This window comes from Pelophylax lessonae (genome assembly GCF_965119305.1).
Source record: "Pelophylax lessonae genome assembly, chromosome: 13".
In the NCBI taxonomy this organism is placed as follows: Eukaryota; Metazoa; Chordata; class Amphibia; order Anura; family Ranidae; genus Pelophylax; species Pelophylax lessonae.
In genome coordinates this window covers 138669122-138693555 of record NC_138780.1, presented here as the reverse complement: position 1 = coordinate 138693555, position 24434 = coordinate 138669122, and the positions used below count along the sequence as shown (strand labels likewise).

The following is a 24434-nucleotide window of genomic DNA, read 5'->3' as shown; positions in this document are numbered from 1 at the left end:
GAGTACGCAGACTTAACATATGGACTAACCATGTCTGCTTTTATGGGACCTAGTGGCCACATTGGATGGGACATTATTATGTTTTTATGATGGCTGCCTAATCACAGCCCAAGCAGCACTAGCGGGTGAATTAAGTGGCAATAATAAAGAACGCACATGTTGTATTGATGGTACATGAACACATCTGGCTCAATTCACAAAGATTTACACAAAGATAAGGAACTTTTCAGCCATGTGACTTTTGTATTCAAATATCAGTCTTATTTCTTTAACCTTGTGTTTTAGCTTTGTGTATGGAGCTTAACATGTACAAAAGCCCCTTTAAGTAGAGATTTCCTAAGCTTTCCAGGTGTTCTTTGTGTGCAGCTTTGCATTGACTGTACTATATTACAGCATTGGGTGTACACGAAAAAAAAAAAAAGAAGAAAATCACGGCAAACCAAAAGAGAAATGCACAGCTGCATAAAACCTGTCCATGTACAGTCTTCATTGTGCTGTATTAGCAAAGGAGAGACAGGCAGGCTAGTCATAAGGGGAGACATTAATTGGAAATGGCATGCACAATAGGAAGTACAGCATGCAGGAAAAATGGCTGAATACATGCCATCCCACACCAGTGAGCACGTTCATTCAGCTCCATAGTAGAAAATACAGATGGACTTATTAGCGAAATGAAGCTTCTGGCTCAAAACACACCCACCTGCTTAACATATGACCAGATCATTGCTAAGCAGCAGATTCTCAATGGGACAGTGTTAGGAGCACACAGAGCAAGACAAGACAACTTTAAAGAAAAAAACACCTTGGGCCTTTTCATAAGACTCAGGCTCTCCCCCCCCCCCCCTTTTTTTTTTAATATATAGGTTGTATTTAGCCAGAGATAAAATCCTTGCAGACGTCCTGTGGTAATCTGTAGACAGTAAAACCATGCAAACTATTGCTTTATCAATATGCATGTTTTTTGACAGCTCTCAACAAATACCTAGTCATGGTAGAGGATTATGATGTAAACCTCATGCATGTGGACTCATGCACCTTCAAGGCTATATGCAAAAAGGTATTTACTCCTATATGCTGTCACCTCATTTCTTAAGAGCCTGTGATCTAGCTCACCCTTACCGATCTTCTATGCTGCAGCTTGACTTTAACTTAACGTCTATGCACAGATAGGCAAAAGCAACCAAGCGTTTAATGATTTGCAGGCTGGAGCAAGTACCCACCCAATGACAAGGGGAGGAAGATCATTCCTGATCTCTTTATTAAATAGGTAGGAAAAGGGAACGGCAGCACACTTATTGTCTGCAAGCATGCCCTGCCTCCCCATGTCAGTAGCACTCCGCATGCCTTTCTGTTGGAGGCATGCATACTTCCTTCTGAGACCAACACTGAAAATATGCTGAGGAGTGAGCCCTATCCATTTTTCACAGTCCAACTGTACTGGCGTTGCCACAGACCAGATAAAATTACATATACAGAGTGGATGATACAATGCAAAAGCCCACGCACTCTCCCCCCCTTTCTCTCCCCCCATCAGCACAGCAGAAATAACATCACATCATGCTTACCTACCGACACAGCTTTCCCTTTCAAACAGAGAATTGTTCATGCATGTCCTAGCTAGCAGGCGTGTGTCTGTGCTGCTTTTAGATAGGCCTGCTGTGGGTCTCCTGCCCAGGATAGCTACACACTCGCAGCCTTGCCTGCATTCCCTCCCGTATGGGAAAAATCAGACATTACATGAAGAAAAGAAAAAGACAGCCCCGTTTCAAAGCATCTGGCGAACCTCCCCTGGCAGCTCGCCAAGCCTCTGCTCAACCTTCCTGTCTCGGTAGAGCATGCGTGCTCTATGCCCAGCACCATGTTTCCATGGCAACACTCTAGGCAGCCCCCAAGTAGGGGGAGAAAGCAGTGTTTTCACATAGACAAAAAAAATCCCATCAGCAATCGTATAGGGGGGAAAATGTTTCAGTACAACCAGACACAATAACCACATCAAGTGTTCTACTATGTGCTGTACTCCCCTCATTCTGCCATGTGCTGATGGGAAGAAAAGGATTCAGCCTTGATACAATGGCTACACTGATCTGGTAACAGAACAAAAGAACTAACATTGCAAGCTAAGCCACCAAGTTATCCCTTACTTCTCTTTTCAAATGTTTTACCCCTCCTAGCTGCAAGGAACATACATGAGGTCATTTAGGAGCACAAGGGTCAAGGACATCTACTACTAACTCCATGCGTCACGGCTAGAGAACTTTCAGTGGGATTTCCTGTCGGATACTTCGCTGCACACAAAAACTCCGCTCAGGGGCCCCACATGTGTAAAGTGGGCAGCTTGCTCCAAGCTTGTAAACAACTTAGCAAGTCACTCAGACAGCCCCAGTCATCTCATTGTAGTATTAGGAACTTATGGACATTAGGTTACGGATTCTTTTAGAATTATAAAAGTAGCATAAAATATAATAAAACATCAGTCTATAAAATTGCAAAAGCAGAACAAAGCACCAAATGCAACTTTGGGAAAAACGATGAGAAACATCTTTTGCTAAATCACTACTTTACAAGAAATACATCTGGAAAAAAGCAAATATCGGAAGAAATGTATTATTCGCCCTTACAACCAGAGTTTCAAAACAACTTTAATAAATACGCTCTGCTGAGACCCGCCTTCCACGTCTAGAAGATTTAGATCTGCTGTTCATGTGGCGTTAAAGATAACCAGTCAATCATTTGTAAATTGTATGGAAACACAATTCTATTTTTTTCTGAACGTTTGGCAATCTTTCTTGCTGTGTAAAGTTTTCTTAAATTGATATTAAAGGCTTTTTTTTTTTTTTTTTCCTTTTTTAACAAACATGTCATACTCAGAGCCGGTTCACACTGGGGCGACTTGTCAGGCGACTTGGTCGCCTGCCATAGATTAGCACAGGATCCGTTCTAATAGAAGCGACACAAGTCGCTCCGACTTAGAAAAAGGGTCCTGTACTACTTTGGGGCGACCTGGAGCGACCTGCAGTGACTTCAATGATATGAAGTCCGTGCATGTCGCTCCGAGGTCGCGGTGCGCGCTGTGCACCGCGACTTCACAAGTCGCCCCGGCAAGTCGGATCGCCTCAGTGTGAACCGGCTCTTAAAGCGGTTGTAAAAAAAAAAAAAAACAACCCTGCAGTACAATGGCATAATGTGCTAGTATGCATAGCATACTAGCACATTATCAAATACTAACCTTAGAACGAAGCCCCCCCCCCCCCCCACATGGTTGCCCGGACACTGCTGGGAGCTCAGCATCTCTTCCAGGTTCGGTGGCTCCGGCGCTGTGAGTAGAGCAGGGGTCTTCAAACTGTGGCCCTCCAGTTGTTCAAGAACTACAATTCCCATCATGCCTAGTCATGTCTGTGAATGTCAGAGTTTTACAATGCCTCATTGGATGTGTAGTTCCGCAACAGCTGGAGGGCCGTAGTTTGAGGATCCCTGGGCTAGAGCCATGATGACATCACTCCCACACATGTGTGCAGGAGTTCACTTCCCAGCAAGGAGCTCTGAAGGTTCGGCAAGATACGCCGGACCTTCAGAGCACATGCGCCGCTGGTGTCAGCAGCTGCATGCAGGATGGATATCTCTTAAACCTTGCAGGTTTAGGAGATATTAATTTTACCTACAGGTAAGCCTTATTATAGGCTTACCTGTAGGTAAAAATTAAAAAGCGGAGTATAGTACCGCTTTAAGAGCTCTGTGCAGTGGTTTTGCATTGAGCAGCCCTGGTCCTCCCTTTCTCTGGTCCCTTTCTGGCACTCTTTGAGTTCCCCCAGAGCAACCAGCTTGCAATGGGGGCACCCAGGCAGGCTCGCTCCAGAGCTGCTGCTCTGTGTGTCCACACACAGAGCTGTGGCTTGGCCCCGCCACCTCTCTCTCCTCATTGTCTGACTGGCTGTGATTGACAGCCAATGGGGAGAGAGATTTACCGGATGGCTGCTGCTCTTGTGCAACTCACTGGATCAAGATGGGGCTTAAGTAAGTATTATAGGGGGCTGCTGCACACAAGGTTTTTTTTTTTGCACACCTTGAGCCTTTAAAAACACTTTAAGCAATTCATTTTTGTTAACCTGTTGCCAAGTTTCCTACCAGGAAATTCTGTCAATAGCAGCTCTTCCTGTTGCAGGCTGATAGCAGTAACTTCGTTAGTCTACCTTGCATGCTCATCTAGTTGGTAGCTAGGCTGCCTATCTAGATAGACCTATATTATGTGTAGGTGCTGCACTAATCACCTCAAAAATGAATACCTTGAACGTGTATTTAATAAACACTAATATGCGCCAATCTAGAATCCGTAATATTCAAATCAGTCCCATACAAAAACGCATATGGATCAAATGCATGTAAATCAATGAGGAATGCATCTCTTACACCTTATGTGTATTCACCAGTCTAGAAAAATTGTCAACATTATTATTGTTGGTACTTTTTCCAGATTATTGAACACCAATAATAGGGTGCAAGGGATACATGTTAAATGGATTCACGCCTTATGGATTCATTTGAATGTGTTCTTATATATGTGTTCTTGTGCTTCCAAGTCGTCAACGGCTGCCGACCTCACCGGCTGCATGCACTCTGAATATCTCCTTAACAGTGCAAGTTTAGGAGATATTCACAGTACATACAGATAAGCCTTATTATAAGTGTAAGTGGTGTAACAGAGTTTACTACCACTTTAAATGTGTTAGGGGCAGGGGTGGGATTGAGGATGAGCGGTACTTTTGAGCGAGGGTCGGCTTTAAAGTAGAAGTTTTAGGACAGGAGGGATTGTTCTTTTCTTCTGCATAGATGTTTCTACCTAGTAACACTTTTGTCAATTAGTGTACCTTGAGCCATGCATGCACAGCTCAATGTACAGTCTCTGTGACAAGATGAAAATCCTCATGTGCACATGTGTAGTAGTCACACCATCCAGACCGGACTTCTAAAGATTGTCTTCTTCCTGGTTCTCAGTCGCAAAGTAAATAAGGAAGCATAGGTAGGAGAAGGGAAGAGTGAACATCACAGAATTGTAAAGGATTGCTTCCCTAGGCAAGTCTGGCATAATATGCGAAATATGCTGCTGATACTTGCACATTATGGAAAAAACCTCCTCACGTCCAAAATGTCAAAATGCATTAAAGCCAACTAAATTTTATAAATCTTTTGCCAATTTTATACATTGGGCACAATGCCAAAACACTGAAAAAAATAGATGTTGGGCTTTGTAACTTGGGGCCTGACTTCTTTGACTAAGCCACACCCACCTTCCTGCACACGGTTTAATAATAGTACCTTTATTAGCCACACAAAGTATGGACAGGGAGATGGCAGCTGGGCAGCCCAAAAGCAAAGATGCCAACAGTCACAATTTTACCGGAAAAAATCCCTGAATATTAGCCAATGTCCCAGACATCAAGCAAACCCAGATCCCTCCCCCCTACCTCCTTTGACTCCCCCAGCAGCAAATCTGTTCAGCGGCTTATTTAGGGCCTCGCAGTGTGATTGGGTGGGACTAGTGAGGGGGCATAGCCAGCCTTGGAGGGGAGATCGCGCCAGGTGCGGCATGTGTGAGGAAGGAGCAGACTGAGGCAACACAGACCCGACCAGACGTAAAATCAGGGGCGGTGCAATTGGGAAGAAATTTACCATTTGGAGCACAGGTCTCCTGCTCGTCATGATGACTGCAGGCTGACTCGGGTTCCTGATACAACCAGTGCTCCCACCCTCCAGCTTGCCTCTGTGTGTAAACTACAGGTTTTTCCCAACCTGTAATGTATGGAGACAGGGTGCAAGTGCCATGATCAGTAGAGGGAGGGAAGACTTCTTAGACAATCAGGTTGTGTCAATGCTGCAACCCCTCCGGCTACATTTTGACTTTGGGGCAGTATGCTGCAGAGCAAGAGGAAGAAGCCAAAGAGATTACTCAGCCCTTCAGACTGCACTGTGAGTTCTGAGTACTTTATTTTCTTGGGGAGGGAGAGAGATTTAGGTTTTAGTGCAGGCAATAACATAATAGGGACCAGGAGAAAACAGCAATAGGGGGGCCAAGAGAGAACAGCAATAGGGGGGGCCAGGAGAGAACAGTATAGTTTAGAACTACTGATGCAAGTCATCTCATACTAACCACTCCCCCTTTAAGCCACGCCCAATATTTAGCGCAATTTCAACCATGCCAATTTTTCACGTAGCATGCTGCATTTTCTGTTTACCGTCAGGCCACACCCATAAATTAATGCCCCACCCCTAACATAATGCTCTGCCTACACACAAAAATGTGTCCCTAAAAGTTTTTTCAGAATGTTGGCAACTATGGAAACGTAGGGACCCAAATAAAGTGAAATATCAGAGGAGTTAGGAAAAGTTTTCTTACTAATAAAAAGGGAAGAGCAGGCACCTCACAATACCCAATCGTAAGCTCAGTTCAGTATCCAGTCACATTTACACTTATAGCCGTTTGCACAGTTGTCAGTCCATTCAAAACAGAGGTTTTAGGTATAGAGATCTAGGTCTGACACTTCACTATGCAGTCAAAAACCTCCTGTTGTAATGTAAAATAAATTATCACAAAAGGCACTGTGCTAACAGTTTTTTTTTTTTTTTTTAAATTAAAATAACAAACATGGTATACTTACTGGTTTTGTGAAATGGTATTGCACAGAGAAGCCCAGAGCCTCCTCTTCTGGGGTCCCTCTCTGGCACTCTTGTCTCCTCCTCTTCTCTGTGTGCCTCCATAGGAAGCCATTTTCTATAGTGGTACACCTTAATTCTCCGATTAAGGTAAAAGACCTTCCCTTATCAGTTCCTCCCTAAATACTTACCCGAGTCTTATCACGATCCAACTCTGTGCCTCTCTCTCCTCACAGGACTCAGAGGCAGCAGCAGGAGCCATTGGCTCCTGCTGCTATCAAATCCGGTGAGGAGGGAGCAGGACCAAAGCTGTGCTGTGTGTCTATAGAAACACACAGCCTGATTCGGGATCAAGGCTGCAAGAGTGCCCCCATAGCAAGCGGCTTGCTATGAGGGCATTCAGAAGGTAAAAGAAGCCAAGAGCAATGGAGGGGGGACCCCAGAAAAGGAGGAAAGGGACTGCTCTGTGCAACAGAGCAGATAAGTAAAACGTGTATTATTTTAGGGAAAAAAAAAAAAAAAAGAATGAAGCTTTACAAACATTTTAAAGCGAAAAAAGATGCAGGCACACAGTAAGTCTGCATCTTTACAGTATGAGAAAGCTACCTCCCTACTGATACCCCAAGTTTCTCTGGTTCCTCATGATATTTAGCTGCAGACAAAACAAAATGAAGCCTTTGGGGGGAGTCTAGAAAGTTTCAGTGGCCAAGAAGCAGGATCTTTGGAAAGTTATCCCCACAACACAAGTCTACTATTGTATTGTATTTTGGCATTAAAATGTGTCAGTTAAAGCATTAATAAACCCAAAAATGTAATACAATTGCAGTTCACCAGTCTTTAGATGTGGTGGCTGCACTCTGAGGCTTTTTCACTTTATTTTACCTGGTAATTGAGCAAAAAATACACTCCGTTTCTCTATGGCTATTCTCACTCCACCACTGTATCTATGGAAGGAGCTATGGCTGTCACTCAAGCTGGTTTTCAAATATGCCTGACTGTTCATATTTATGTAATGTGGTTGATTGGATTAGTTTATACAACATTGTTGTTTTTAGCTCATGGGTAGTGACAAGAACACTATATTTCCAGGAAGATAAACAGGTCATTCTTCTACTTGCTTGAAATATTCTGAGCCTAAAAAATAATACCTATAGGTGCTATAAATATCTCCTAAACATGCACTGTTTAGGAGATATTTCCAGTGCATGCAGCCGATGACGCCTTCGGCGCATGCGCTCTAAAGGAACTGTGCCCTGTTTCCTGAAGGGCGGCTCGCGCGCAAATGTGCGAGAGTGATGTAATCGTGCCTCGCCGGAGGACGCGACACAGGAAGCAGGACGGCCGAACATGTCGGCCGTTTTGTTGCGGAGCGGTGTTGCGATGTATACTAGCTCATTATGCCTTTGTCTTTACAGGTTTTTATTTTTCAAATTTTTTTTTCAGAGGGTTTACTTCCTCTTTAATAAAAAAGGTTTCTAAATTTTTCGACTCCACAAAAGAGCCACCTTCTGAAGACATAGCAGGCAAACACACTCATGGCATTTTGCCATGTTTGCCGTCACATTTCTGTCCAGTTTATCCTAAACCAGCATGAGGGGGGCTGTTCATTTCAGGAATCTTTTAAAAAGGTAGTTTTTACATATAATAGATATATACAGAGGGTAAAATAGGTATTGAACACGTGACCATCTCTCTAGGTAAATCTATTTCTAAAAGGTACAAAATCAAATCACTGCTGTCAGGCTGAATGCGATGTCAATACAATTGGCTGGACAGTGATGAATAACCTAAGGTAAGCGAAGTACAGAGTCCACTTTGAATTTAGGGATAACGGTGTCAGGCCGACATGATCACCCTGCCACGATGGAGTCTCTCCTTGTGTAGAAACAGGTGCGGGAGCTGGGGAGAGACGCAGTATTACTTGGTAACTGCGCAGGCTCACACCACACAACGTGATCATGTCGGCCTGACACCGTTATCCCTAAATTCAAAGTGGACTCTGTACTTCGCTTACCTTAGGTTATTCATCACTGTCTTGCCAATTGTATTGACATCGCATTCAGCCTGACAGCAGTGACATACAGACATTCCTCCAACTGCATCCCAGTTCTTGAGGACTTCAATTGAAGCTGTAGAGTCCCAATAATCACTATCCACATGAGTTCAGGAATGACATGCATTATCTTTGATTTATATATTCTACTGGTTTATTCACTTTTTTTGAAATTTGATTTCCAGAACTCCAACTATATCAAGTGATCTGGTTCAGAAGCAGCCTGCTGACTTTATCAGGCTTATATCATAGGGAATTTTTGAACTGCACTGCGATGATACCTGTAGTTGAAGTGACCTAGTCATATCTTTGTGGTGTAATTTTTGCAATTGTGGCATGCCGACCAACAGACCCATAACAGAGCAGCATCCCAAGATTCCGATTAGGAACGTATGCAGCCTGTATGCAACTCTGTTGGTCAGATCTTCTAGTGTGAATGTGTGGCCGGCCTCGTGTGTGTGAGTCATTGTTTCATGTTGATTATCTTGTTTGTTGTTTATCATCATCATTGAAATTTTTTTATGTACTGTATATGGTTTCCCCCACTAGGGGTAATTTTAGACGATGTGTCTTTTTGCTCTTCAATAAAGATTTTTCAAAATTTACACAGTTGGTGTGAGCATCCCTTTATGCAGCCGTTCTAGGGGGTTGCTCTTTTGCCCCCATCCCTTTTGATTTTGTTCCTGTTATTTGGCTGCGGTGGCTCCCCATGCTTTTTAAGAGGCTATTTGGTACATTGACTAGTCTCCAGACGGAGTGTGTCTAGTAAACACAGACACCACAGTCTCAAGGCCTGGTGTACACCTTTTATTTATTTTCTATTTCTAAAGGTGCCTATTGACATGAAATCTTCACCAAGTCAATAACAACCCATGCAATCCATACACACAAAGAAACCAAAACAAATAGGTTCAGAAATCAAGATAGGTGTAATAAAACGGAATGACACAGGGAAAAAGTATTGAACACGTTAACTGAAATGTATTTAATAATTCATCCAAATTCCTTTGCTGGTAATGAGAGCTTCAAAATGACTCCAGTATGGAGAAAGTAGTGGCATGCATTGCTCAGGTGTGATTTTGGCCCATTCTTTCACAGTCTTCAAATCTTGAAGGTTCTCTTCTATGAACTCTGTTCCTCTTCTATGAACTCTGTTCCTCTTCTATGAACTCTGTTCCTCTATGAACTCTGATCTTTAGTTCTTTCCATAGATTTTGTATTGGATTCCAGTCATGTGATTGGCTTGGCCATTCTAGCAGGTTTATTTTCTTTCCTTGAAACCAGTTGAGAATTTCCTTGGCTTTGTGTTTGGGATCATTGTCTTGATGAAATGGCCACCCTTGTTTCATCGTCATCATCCTGGTAGATGGCAGCAGACTTATCAAGAATGTATTGGTACATTTTTCCATTCATCCTTCCTTTAATGAAATCAAGTTTGCCAGTACCGTATGCTGAAAAACAGCCCCACACCATGATGTTCCCACCTCCAAACTTCACTGTTGGTATGGGGGTGTTTTTGGGGTGATGTGCAGTGCCATTTGACCACCAAACATGGTGTGTATTATGGCATCCAAAGAGTTCAATTTTGGTCTCACCAGACAAGACTATATTCTCCCAGTATTTCACAGGCTTCTCTAAATGCTGTGCAGCAAACTTTAAATGAGCTTCAGCATGATTTTTCTTCAGCAATGGATCAATGCGTGGTGAGCATGCATACAGGTCATGGCGGTAGAGTGCATTATTTATTGATTTGGAAAACGATTATACCTGCTAATTCCAGGTCTTTCTGTAGCTTTTCGCAAGTGGTCTTTGGCTCTTGGATAACTCTTCTAATAATTATTTTCACTCCTGTCAGAAATCATGCGAGAAGCACCTGGTCGTGGCCAATGTATGGTGAAATTATGTTCTTTCCACTTCTGGATTATGGCCCCAACAGTGCTCAGTGGAACATTCATAAGTTTAGAAACCTTCTGTAACCAATGCCTTCAGTATGTTTTGCAACAATAAGGTTGTGAAGGTCTTGAGAGAGCTTTCTACTTCTACCCATCATGAGATGCTTCTTGTGTGACACCTTAGTGAGGAGACACCTTTTATAGGCCATCAATTGAGACTGAACCAGCAGATATTAAATTGCACTGACAAGAGGCAGTATTGCTTTCTAATTAAAGTGGAGTTCCGGCCTCGGGGGTCAATTTTAGCTAAAAATACCCCCGGGACAGTCAGGGCTAGTACATTCCATAATGGCTAGCCTCTGAACTGTCCCGGGTCGCACTTACCTGTAAGAAAAAATACTTACCTTGAAAAGTTCTTCTCCAGCGCTGCCATCTCAGGTGCGGGCAGCTGAAGCTCCAGCATCCCTCTTCGTGTCGTCGGAGTCCCACAATGCACTGCACCGGTCCCGCTCCTCCCTTCCGGGGCAGGCGCCGCATCCCTGCACAGCTTCTGGGCATGCCCAGAAGCTGTATAGCAGGGAATGCTGCGCTTGCCCCGGAAGGGACGAGCGGGACCGGTGCAGGCGCATTGATTCCTGGGAGCGATGCCAGTCAGCTCCCAGGAGTCATCACAAACCGGAAGTGACGGCGCAGGCCGCGGCCGCAGAGGGAAGAAGTGGAAGGAAGGGGAGTATATTTTCTTCTATAATAAGGTAAACAAAAAAAATAAAAAATTGTCAGTATCCATTTCTTTTTCAGGTTGCAATCAGCAAGCGGATGGCCCAAAATCGATTTTTTCGATTTTGAGGCCGGAACTCCGCTTTAATACTGATATATTTCAGTTGGTGTCTTGCCTCTCCATGCCTTTTTGCACCTCCCGTTCTTCATGTGTTGCGGTGCCGTGATGTGAGGGGGAGAGAGGACATTTAATAGGTTTTCATGTGTCATTCCATTTTATTACACATAACCTAATTTCTGAACGGATTTGTTTTTGTTTCTTGTATGCATGGATTGTATGGGTTGTTACCTACATGTGATAAAAATTCACGTCGATAGCACTTTTAGAAATATTTTTAGAAGAGCCCACAGGGCAATCCTACCTGGACTACGGCTCCGCCAATTAGCAGCCTAGGTATCCTCTCCTGGCTGCAGCTTCCTTCTCCCATTGCCACAGCATTCATCCACAGCAAATGGAAGGCAGAAGGGACTGCATGTCAGAGGACAGAAGACAGGACATGCTTTTCATGTTAACAGGGCGATGATTTATTGCTAGAAAGCAGGGTAGTTCTAGCAACCAATCAGCTGCCAGTTAACATGAAAAGCCTGTCCCGCCCACTGCCAAACATGCAGTGCCTTCTGCCTTCCACCTGCTATGTAAGGTAGAAACGGAAAGAATGGAGGATGGCAAGGAAGGAAGGAAGGGGGGGCCGTTACATAGAATTACGTAGTGAGGTTGAAAAAAAAAAAAAAAAAAAAGACACCAGTCCATTCAGTTCAACCTATGCGAGTGAGTGAGTCAGTGAGTGTGTGTGTATATGTTTATGTCAATAGTACATTGTATACCCCTGTATGTTGTGGTCTTTAAAGGTGCCCATCTAATGGTTTTTTGAAACTATTGATGCGCCTCGTGATAACACTGCTTGTGGAAGAGAATTCCACATCCTTACCGCTCTGACGGTATAGAACCCTTTACACAGTTTAAGGTTAAACCGCTTCTCTTCTAATTTTACCGAATGGCTGTGAGTTCTTTTATATTCCCTTTCATTGAAAAGCTTGTTCCCAATGCTAGGGTCACCAGTACGGTATTTGTACATTGATCTCATATCCCCTCTCAAGTGTCTCTTCTCCAGAGAAGAAGTTCCGTGCTTGCAGTCTTTCCTTATAGCGGAGATCCTCCAGTCCCTTTATTAGCTTTGTTGCCCTTCTCTAGACTCTGTCCAATTCCAGCACATCCTTCCCAAGAATCGGTGCCCAGAATTGGACGGCATACTCCAGATGGGACTAGAGTGGGAGAATTGTAGTTTCATCTCTGGAGTGAATCCCCTTTTTAATACATGCCAATATTATGTTGGTTATACAAAAAAAGAGGGGTTCCTATTGGTGGGACTTTACAGGCACTCCAATGAATGTACAATTGAATAATACAAAAGTAATTTTATTGAAGCAAAATATGATAAAATTAAAAACAGAGCAAGCAGTAATAGCAATACAAAAATGCAGGTGACATGAGTACTGTGATAGCAGGAAACCCAACGCATTTCAAAGTGTGATACTTCTTCTTCAGGGGTAATCTTTAGCTTACAATATCTCTATCAACTGCGTTGTATATCGTTTAAATTGCTCGCAAACATAATAAAAGCAAACTGAGCCGTAGAAGCCCATGTGGTGGGTCAGGATGACAAGTTATGTCCGTAGATGTAAAGGAGGGAGTTTGTTTGTAATAGCCCAGTAGTTCAGCCAAAGCGTGAAGAAGCTCCTGGTAGAGCCTATTGGACAGCTGAAGTCCAGATGGAGGAGCCCTTAGACTGTTAAGGATGGCTTGGAGACGTAACCACAGCTCACAAGAGTGTGTGGCCAAGGAATGTTGAAAGAGGAAGGCTAAGGCCGACCACCTGAACCTTGATAGTACTCAAGGCCAGTTTTTGCTCAAGTTGAAGGCAGGCCAAGATCTGATCCACCGAGAAAGAGTGAGGATGAACCCCAAGAGATTCACACCACCCCAGTCACGGATGACACAGACTGCAGCCATCCACACACAGTACACCAAGCAACACTGTCCTATGGACATCTGTCTCAGGTGCACAAAACATCTGTCACAGTGTTCCATGAACATCTGTACCAGTGCACAAAAACATCTGCAATAGTGAAATAGTGTTCCATTGCAACACTAACATCTGTCGGTATCAGCCTGTAGACAGTCCACATCTGTCACAGCGTACAAGTGCACAAAAATATCTGTTAGTGTAGAAGTGTCCCACCAATAAATAAAAAAAATGTAAAGCGCCCACGCCCCCTCCGTGCTTGCATGCAAAGGCGACTGCACACATTGGTCCTGTACAGATATGTAAATTGCAATCGCACCACACATGGGAGGTATTGCCACGAATGTCAGTGCAAGAGCAATAATTCTAGCACCAAACCTGCTGTGTAACTCTAAACTGGTAACCAATACAGGCTTAAAAAGCATCATCTATGGAGATTTTTAATACAGAAGTTTAGCACCATTTCACAAACGTGTGCCATTTTAAAAGCACGACAAGTTTGGTATCCATTTACACAGCGCAACGTCATATTTTATATTATTCCAAAATTTCTGCGCAAATATATTGCAATATAAAAAAATTTGCAAAACCTACCGTTTTATTTACTAGGGCCTCTGCTACAAAAATATACAATGTTTGGGGGTTTCAAGTAGTTTTCTAGCAAAAATGCTGTTTACTTGTAAACAAAAAGTAATGGAAGAAGGCCTGGTCTTAAAGTGGATAATGCCTGAAGGTGCTCTTTGGATGTTGCGCCTCTCTATGTGGCTAGGCTATGAAAAAGTCTCACACATGCGGTATCGCTGTACTCAGGACAAGTAGCAAAATGTGTTCTGGGGTGTAGTTGCAAGCATGCCTATGCGGTGTGTGAGAAATAACTTGTTAAATTGCATTTTTGTTATATTATTTAATTTCCAAAGAATTGTGGAAAAAAAATTACAACTTCAAAAAACTCGCCATGCCTCTTACTAAATACCTTGGACTGTATTTTCCAAAATGTCATTTGGGGGACATTTGTACTGTCCTAGCATGGTAGGGTCTCAAGAAATGAGATAGGCCATCAGTACATCAGGTTTGATCAATTATCAGTGACTGGTACCTTAGCTTGTAGACTCTATAAAACTTTTACACAGACCAAACAATATACACAGATTTGAATACATTTTTAACCAAAGAAATGTAGCAGCATAAATTTATGAAGAAAAATTACTTTTATAAACAAACTAAGAAAAAACAGATTTTTCAAAATGTTGTCTTTTTTCATTCGTAGCATAAAAATAAACAATGGTGATTAAATACCAACAAAAGAAAGTGCTATTTGTTTGAAGGAAATAAACAAATTCACATGGGTACAGTATTGCATGACTGAGTAATTATCATTCAAAGTGCCACAGCACTAAGAGCTGAAAAATGGCCTGGTCAGGAAGGGGGTGAAAGTGCACAATATTGGAGGGGGTTAAAAGAGAAACCTTCAGTAATTAAATCACTGTTTAAAATAAACTGGCTTAAAATGGGTTAGGTCCAATGAGGTGGATGTCACCTCTCATTTGCCATTTACATTTCTACTGAGTCTTAGGAATACAGTTATGACTATACTCCCAAACACTCAGGAGAGAGATGGCTGCTGTGTGACGGCATTTGTAAAGCTTATGTCAAGCTTTCAGCAGCTTTATTAAAAGGCATCAAAGCACCAGATTGGGGATGCTAAACATAACTGCAGCCTATTAAATATTGCTAGCCAGAAGGCTTTTGCTGCAAAGCATACTCTCTTGGTCTCTTCTGCAATAAAAGCTTTACTTCCTCCAGGTAATGTCTTTCTTGAATGTACACTGAGCTGCACACGCAAAGCTCAGGGTACACATATGGTGGTAGCATGATTTACCTTTAAGTGCATGTGTGTGGAAGTTAGGCCTTCCTCTGATAGCAAATCAAGATAGCTGATGGCGCCATCATTGTTTTATTGTACTATTGAGTCATTCCATTAAAAATTGGTAGTTCAGGCTTACAAGGTTGCTGGTAGTGTCAAATCACAATCTAGTTTCTTTGGAGGTTTCTGTGACTATTTACATGGCAATCAAAAATTCAAGTTCAATCGACCATTAAAAAGCCAAAATACAGAAATGATCCCCCTCATACAAAGAATACATTAATTGAAATGTTGAACTAAGAAATGCCCTACAGAATTGACAGAATTGTGTGAGACGTGCGCGCGCACACACACACACACACACACACACACACACACACACACACACACACACACACACACTATTGGAGAAAAGGTTCACTATTACAGTCTCAAATATCAAAGATGGGCAAGTTAACATCAGTGTTCATCTATTTATGTTGTGATGCTTTGCCTTTAAAAACAAATCAATTGAAGCAAACCTTGCACCTAAAAAGCCAAATCAACTTTTCTAGTTTGGCCCTCCTCCCCTTTGCTTAAACATTCCTTTAAAAGCGGCGGGGGGGGGGGGGTATTTATCTCACATACACACACATGAAGAGCCTTTTCATGAGATTTGGAGTACTCAGCATCCCTGAGATCTTGCAGGCAGGATGTCATCACCCCCTGAAGTATGGAAACTGGGGAGGGCAGGGGGTTGGGGGTGAGCCTATTATCTAAGAAAAAAAAATGTCTGGTGCAGATTTATGGTTAGGAATTAGAGGATTATAAACAAAAAATAAATAAATAAAAAAGGGAACCAACCTCTGCTTCCTCCTCTTCCTCTTTGTTCGGTTCTCCATCACTACGATCTGCCTCCCCATCTTCATCACTGCTAGAAGATTCCAGAATTTCACTCATGTCCATTTTCCAACTGTCTGGGACCGCTCGGGACTTCAGGAAAGCTGTGGCTTCCTTTAAACCTAAGGTGAAACAAATTGTAATTATTATTATTTTTTTTTTAAAGGAATTAAACTTTTTCAGTCCACTTCATTTTCATTTTGTCATCAGCTAGCTATAGGCCTAAATGATTAATCCCCTGGGACCTCTGCAAAAATGGTATTTCTGACTTATCGTAAAACCCATTTCTCTGATGTTCATTGACAGACACAGCTCCTGGTATTCATAACCATTGGGTTATACTGCCCCCTACAGGAGTAGGACACTAGGCAGAAAATAATTCTGGCTACACCCATGGGCAGTCCCAGGGGGTATACTCCCTCTCTCTGCTATAGCCACTCAGTTTTGTTACAAGCAGTGTCAGGAGAATTACAACTCCACAGAGGGGTGGGTGCTGTGTCCATCAATGAACATCAGAGAAATGGATTTCAAAAATCCAATTTTCTCTTTTTTTCAATGACGGACACCGCTGCTGGTATTCATAACCTTTGGGACGTCCCAAAGCAGTGTTAAACATGAGGGGTGGGAACACCCAAAAAAATTCTCAAGGCTAAACATTAGCCAACCAGGCAACAGAAGCTCAACCATACAGGAGCCCACTTAAAAAAAAAAAAAAAAAAAACACACCCTCAAAAGAGGATCAGGTTCTCTTAAACAGCGGCCTGCAAAACCTTTGCAGCCAAAGGAAGCATCCGCAGATTCCAAAACATCCACTTCATAAAACTTTTTTTTTTCCAAACAAGTTTATTTCAATTAGCAAAATTGAGAATACAAGGTTTGGCAACATTTCCAAAATAACAACATATAGGTACCAAATATGCAAATTAAACTGTTCAAAATACATGTAAAGGAATGAAGTAAAAGGACACATGAAGACGAATTGTCAGCTAGAACAAAGTAAATAAGTAAACAATGGGCGCTATAACATATCCGAAGAAGTTACCATATGAAGAATGTATAGCCCATATATGCAAACTTATCGGAGTAGATAGTATATTGTATTAAGGAGGAACTAAATTATAGAGGAGTATCATAAAGTACCATATTTTTTGAGAGTGTGAATGAAAGGGTGTTGGTGACCAGCACCAACACCTGGGGTTTTCCAGCCTTGTATCAGCTTGTACATCAGAGCGAAGGAAATAGAGACATATAAGGAAAGGGACAGGAAAACAAAGGGAGGGTTTGGGGGGAGATATCATTGCAAAGCTTTTAAGGTTCACACAATCAAAGTTGGTAGAAATGAGTTTATAAAGTGATGGTATGAAGCATATCTAATGATATATTTATGAGTTAATGGGCACTTCATAAAACTTTGTTAAAAGTATGCACTGACAACCAGGTGGCCGTCTTGCAAACCTGCGTCACTGATGCCTGATGACGAAAGGCCCAGGAGGCACGAAGCGCCCTAGTAAGAGTGCACCTTGACAGGGAGGAACCTGACCCCTGATGGAATAGGCCTGAACCACCATCTGTCTGATCCATCTGAAAATGGTCACAGAGGAAGTTGACAACGCTTTGAGGTCCATCCGTCCGCACAACTAGAGAGCCTGACTTCTGAAAGACTCCGTAGTTGCCAGGTACACCCTAATTGCCCGGACCAAGTCCAAGGCATGCAAGGCAATTTCCTTCAAATGTTTAGGCCTGGGACACAGGGAAGGCAACACAATGTCTTCATTCAAATGAAAATCAGAGACAACCTTTGAAAGGAAAGACTCACAAGGATAAAGGTGGTTCTAAGCCCCTGTCTATCACCAGATAGGGTGAACGACAGAATAACGCCGCCAGTTCCGACACCCTGCGCGCAGAGATGATAGCCACCAAAAAGGCCATCTTCTGGGACAGGGTAAGCAAGGGAATCTCCAGAATATTTTCAAAGACAGGCTACTGCAGAGCTGAAAGCACCAAATTGAGATCCCAAGGCAAGCAACGGTACTGCACTGGAGGGACCAAATGTTGGACCGCCTGAAGAAAGGTAAACACAAGAGAGTGTGTGGCCAAAGGTCGTTGAAAGAAGACCACCAAAGCGGACACCTGGCCCTTGATGGTACTTAAGGAAGGTTAAGATCCGAGTCACCGTGAAGGAGCAAGGGTGAACACCAAGCGACTCCCACCACGCAATGTACGTCTTCCAAGTACGATAATAGATCATCCTAGAAGTAGATTTCCTAGCTTTCAACAGTGTAGGAATTCCTAATTCAGATAAACCCCTATTCTTCAGCACCTGGTGTTCAACAGCTAAGCCGTCAAAGCCAGCTACTGTAAAGCAGAATGGAACATTGGTCCTTGGAACAGCAGATCCTCCCTGAGAGGAAGCTTTCAAGAAAACGTTGGCGACCAGCCGCACCAGATCGGCGTACCAAGCCCCACGAGGCCAGTCTGGAGCCACTAAAATGACCGGAATCCCTTCTTCCTTGATCCTGCATAGGAGTCTGAGCAGAAGCTTGAGAGGAGGGAATGCATAAATCACATGATACTGACTCCATGGGGCCACCAGCGTTTGTGGCGTCCACCAGAGCATCCCGTGACCGAACCACAAACCACTGTAACTTTCTGTTGAGCCGAGTCGCCAACAAATCCACCTCAGGGATGCCCCACCAGGGACACAGCTGATGGAACACCTCCGGAAGAAGGGACCACTACCCTTGGTTTAACGCCTGCTGACTGAGGTAATCCGCCTGCCAATTTTCCAACCCCGGAACGTGTACGGCGGAGGGCTGGAATGAACCGTTCTGCCCACCTTAGAATGCTGGCTGCCGCAAGGACACTTCTTGTGTCCCCTTGGTGATTGACATAAGCCACGGCCATGGCATTGTCCGATTGAATGCGCACTGGACAACCCTGAAGACTATCCGTCCAATGATACAGACATAGTCTGATCGCCAGGAGTTCCAAGACATTGATTGGTAGTCTGAACTCTTCCAGTGTCCAGATCCTATGAGCAGATTGCTTGCCGAAGACGCCTCCACAGGTGGACAGGCTGGCATTCATGGTGACCACTGTCCAATACAAGGGGAGGAAGGATTCTCCCAGCCGAAGTGCCGGAGAACAAAGCCATCATATCAGGGACTCTCTCGTTCCCCGGCTCAGCCGGATCAGATTGTCCAGATTGTCCCATTTGGTCAGAATCTCCCTTTGCAGGGACCTCGTATGGAACTGTGCCAATGGAACAGCCTCGAAGGTAGACACCATCAGGCCCAGCACCTGCATGCAAGTCCAGAGGGATGACCATCTGTTGGACAGCAGGAGGCGAATTGCAGTCTGCAATTTCTAGAGTTTGTCCAGAGGAAGGCGCACTTTGGCTAAGGCCGAGTTCAAAGTCAGGCCCAGATAGTCCAGTTTCATGGGCGGAGCCAGAGCAGACTTCTGCAAATTCAGAACCCAGCCGAGCTCCCGCAGAGTTCGTATTGTGATCTCCAGGTTTCCACCAGAGCAGAGGAGACTTCGATCACAGGAGAGCGTCCAGGTAGCCCAGTACCACAATCCCCTGTTGGCGTAGCAAAGCTAGCCCCGGGTGCTAACACTTTTGTGAAGACCCAAGGAGCAGAGGCGAGACAAAGGGTAACGCCACAAACTGATTATGCTCCTCTCCCACAGTAAAGTGGAGAAGCCGCTGGTGACTGGCACATTTTGGAATGTTAAGGTAAGCATCCTGGATATCGATAGAGGTGAGGAAATCTCCCTGACATAGGTATGCCATCAGCGTTCGAATGGATTCCACTCTTAACTTCTGTACCCGCACAAAGCAGTTGAGCGCCTTGAAGTCCAGGATTAGACACACTTTGCCTTCCTTCCTGGGGACTGTGAACAGGTTAGAATAAAAACCCTGAAACCATTCTAAAGTCAGGACGGGACAATCACCCCTTGAAGGAACAAGCCATGTACCGCCGGTCTGGGGACAGGCGCAAGTTAGAAGGAAAAATCCTTGCCGGGGGACAAGAGCGAAACTCTATCTTGTAGCCGGACCAAATGACTTTGGTGATCCACTTGTCTTGACCAGGGAAGTCCACGGATCTGGAAACCAGCGAAGACGTCCCCCCCCACCCCCGATATGGGGGAGGATTCCCACCGCCGAAATTGCAGCCCACAGGGCTCCACTGTCATGGCGCCACTATTTTCAGTGGCAAACCACAGCAAAATGGACACCGGACTACACAAACATGGCCGTAGGTATAGGAATACAGGAACCCAGGAGGGAAACCAGGCCTCAGGGACAGATCCAGGCAGGATGGGGGGCCCTGGCAGGAGCCCCCACCAGGTCCACCCCCTGCACAGTCGATAGTCCGGTCGCAGACGGCGCACTACCCTGGCCCCTACCGCTAGTAAGCGCCCTGCTCCCACCCCAGGAACAGTGGCCAGACCACTCAAACAGCCCCAGAGTATGTGGAAGGGGGGAAAGCAGGTGGAGGACTTGGCAAGGGGGGTGCCTGTGTAAAGGGGTTAACGCTGGGGTCCGACCGTCCCAAGGAGGGGCCCACGTCCACCTCAAAACCCTCCAGGGGGAGGGGGGGGGGGGGGGGACAGCTACTCACCATACCAGGAACCAGGCGGGCACCACTCTAGACAGAACCCCTTTCCATCGAAATAGGGGTGCTATCGGCCAAGAGGAACGCTGTGACTCAGGCAGAGACCGGTCGTAAACGAAAATGCGAGGCATTTCATTCGCAGGGCAGCCCCCATCCAGCGGTTGTATATCACGGCTGATCTAATGCGGAGGTGAGGTCTGCACGCACCCGCTGGCCAGACTGGGGTGACCACTGGATCTAGATTATTCAGCCCGTCGCCCAGTCCGGCAGTTGATTGTAGATCTCACAGGAAAAATCCAGGAGAAAAAAATATCCAAAAAGAAAAAAAAAAAATCTATCTAAAAAGAAAAATATTTGCCAGGCGCAAAGATCGCAGCAAGAAACTAGGTCCTTACTCGGACTACTAGGCAGACAAAAAAAAAAAAAAAAACTGAGTACCTTTAGTAAAGAGAGGGAGTATACCCCCTAGTACTGCCCAAGGGTGTAGCAAGAATTATTTTCTACCTAGGGTCCCTACTCCTGTGGGGGGCAGTATAACCCAATGGTTATGAATACCAGGAGCTGTGTCCGTCAATGAACAAAATAAAAAAATACATTTGTCGGTTACTAAAATAAGGTGTGCTGATTTTAAGTTGCGTCCGCACGCACGCATGCTGCGTTGGTAAAACACACTTTACTTGCTCAGCAGCAGTGTTGCGATGCAGAAATGTGCTATGCAAAACTGCATTGCTCGTTATGGTTTTTTTTCAGTGCACACCAAAGCATACTAATTGTGTTGGTGTGAACTGAAGCAATTGGATTCAAGACGAATTGCATTGTCTAGGTGTTAGGACTACACTGGGCAACAAAGATATGAACAGGCCCCAAGTGTGTAGACAAAGAACCTAGCCATCTGCCTTTGGTGGCGCCAAACCTAAATGTCATCACTCAAAAGTCAAATGCTAAAGCCTCTAATGGCCACTGAGACCCTGCTAGGCTACGGGTTAATAAAGGAGTGGGGCTTAAACCAAGAAGTTGGTGGGGTTAGTCGCAATACTGGATAAAGAGGAGGTCTGGAATCCAGGGGCCCCAGGGCACCGAGAAATGGATTTTAGGATTCACAGGTACTTGCAGACTCCAAAGGTTACGTGTAGCTTTGCAGTATTCAAAGTTTAGCCACGTTTAAAAACAAAAAATTCTCTGGCTTTTCCATCAATTGCCACAAATCTGTCTTCCTATCACTTTACCGGACAGTGTAGCTCAAGTACAGGTTGTTACCCCTTTTAAATATTTAGGTATAGTATATAATGGGAGACCCAGGGGCCTATATCTATTTGAATCTCAAATCCATCCTGCAGAAAATTAAACATAAGTGTGCTAGTTGGTGCAAGCTGCCATCATCTGTGACAGGATGTGCCCATCCTATTAAGATTGTGACTTCATACACATGCTATGCAAATGTCCTTAACTAGTGAGATATTGGAGACAGGTGGTAACAACTATTAACCGCACATATCAATATATATTGGCCACTGACCCGCTGACATGCTTGGTGGGAGCTCAGGATGAGGAACTATACTTTACTACAGGGCTCAAAATTTAAAGTCCTGAGCTACTAGCCAGGCCTTAAGGGTTACTCGCCACCAGTTGCCCCACCCAACTCCTACCCTGCCCCGCCCCTAATTCCGCCCCTAAACACGCCATAAAATTATACTGTTAAATGTTTTTGCATTAATGCAGAAGTTACAAAAATAAATATTAATAACAACGTTTTCAGTGCCCATCAGTGCAGCCTAATCAGTGCCCATCAAGGGTCTGGAACCCCCAAATCACCATCCTAGTACCCCCCCCCCCCCCCAAATTTCACCTCCTAGAACAAATCCTACCCGTCAAATCCTCCCCCCATCAAAATTTTCCCCCTAGCACAAAAAAACCCATTATTCCTACTGGCACAACCCCCCCCCCCCCAATACCCCTTTTTAACAGCCCCAAGACTTCTGGTTCTGGCACAAATCCATCCCCCCACCCCATTCCAATAATCTCTATAAGGGCGATCCCCAAATTCCCACTCCTGGCACAAATCCTCACCCCCCAGCACGAATCACTCCTCCTAGCACCCTCCCCCCCCCCCCCCAATTCCCCTGCTAGAAGAAATCTTATATTGTCACCTCTCAAATTCCCCATCCCAGCACAACCCCGCTCCCCCCCCCCCCCCATATCGATCCCACTTAGAAGTAATCATCTTCTCCCCACCCCTCCTAGTACAAATACTTTTTGGGGGATTGTCCCTGGGGGGAGGGGGGTTGGAATAAGAGAATTTGTAGCATGAGGGGTGGGGAGAAGATGATTACTTCTAGGTGGGATCAATATGGGAGGGGGGTTGTGCTAAGAGGGGGGGGGGACTGTGCTGAGATGGGGGGGTTGTGCTAGGATGGGGGATTGTGCTGAGATGGGGGGGTTGTGCTAGGAGGGGAGGGACTGTGCTGAGATGGGGGGATTGTGCTAGGAGGGGGGGGGGGACTGTGCTGAGATGGGGGGGTTGTGCTGAGATGGGGGGGTTGTGCTAGGAGGGGAGGGACTGTGCTGAGATGGGGGGATTGTGCCGAGATGGGGGGTTGTGCTAGGAGGGGGGGATTGTGCTGAGATGGGGGGACTGTGCTAGGAGGGGGGGACTGTGCTGAGATGGGGGGGTTGTGCTAGGAGGGGGGGGGGGGACTGTGCTGAGATGGGGGTTGTGCTAGGAGGGGGGGGGGGGGGACTGTGCTGAGATGGGGGGGTTGTGCTGAGATGGGAATTTGGGAGGTGACAGGATAAGATTTGTACCCCAGTGTAGTTCACCCTTTCCTCCAGCATGTACCTGTGATACCAGATACATCACTCTGTGATCCTCCTCTTCTTATGTCAGAGAGGAGGAGAAGCCTATTCCTAAAGCTTTGCACGGACAGCTGGCGGGAGAGATGCGGCTGCAGAAGCAGAAGGGGAAGAAGATTGCAGCTCAGGAATGACACTGCATGTCAGATGGGACTATACAGAGTTTGTTACCCACCCCCTTTCCACATTGCTTGCTTTGACTCGGAGGACAGGGGATAACAAACTCTGTATAGTCCGGATCTGACATGCAGTGTCCTTCCTGAGCCGCAATCTTCTTCCCCTTCTGCAGCCGCATCTCTCCCGAGCTGTCCGTGCAAAGCTTTAGGAATTAATTGTCTTCTCCTCCGCTCCACCTCCACTCTGACTCAGGGGAGAAGTCCCGATCTGACAGGAGTGTGTGAAGCCCGGCAAGAAGACAGAGAGAGCGCATCCCGCTCTCTCCTGTCACAGAAACACTCCTGGCAGCGCCCCTCCACCTCCCATGACACAGACGCCCAGCCAGAGCAGCCATCCTTCCATCCATCCCACCCTACCTTGTACCGGTGTACTGCCGATTTTTCCAACTTGGGCTTGAACCCCTCCATCAGTCCTGCTGGCCGGATAATGTCGGATCGGCGGATCATCCCGCTCAGCTTTAATTGTAATTGGCGGGCGCTCGCTGACATACACAGTCCCGCCTCCTAGCCAGGCTTCTTTGATAGACAGAACACGTCCTGGTTGGCCAGGTGTTCTATCTATCAAAGAAGCCGCGCTAGGAGACGGAACTGTGTATGTCAGCGAGCGCCCGCCAATTACAATTAAAGCTGAGCGGGATGATCCGCCGCTGAC

At 45.1% G+C, this 24434-nt stretch overlaps 1 protein-coding gene across 1 annotated transcript in view; it reads right to left on the bottom strand.

Moving 5' to 3' along the window:
* Positions 1–24434, bottom strand: part of ARID4A (AT-rich interaction domain 4A) — a 135812-nt gene that overhangs the window by 55031 nt on the left and 56347 nt on the right. The window contains exon 11 of the mRNA XM_082275233.1: positions 16099–16256. Coding sequence (XP_082131359.1) covers positions 16099–16256 — 158 coding nt within the window. The remainder of the gene's footprint in view (positions 1–16098; positions 16257–24434) is intronic.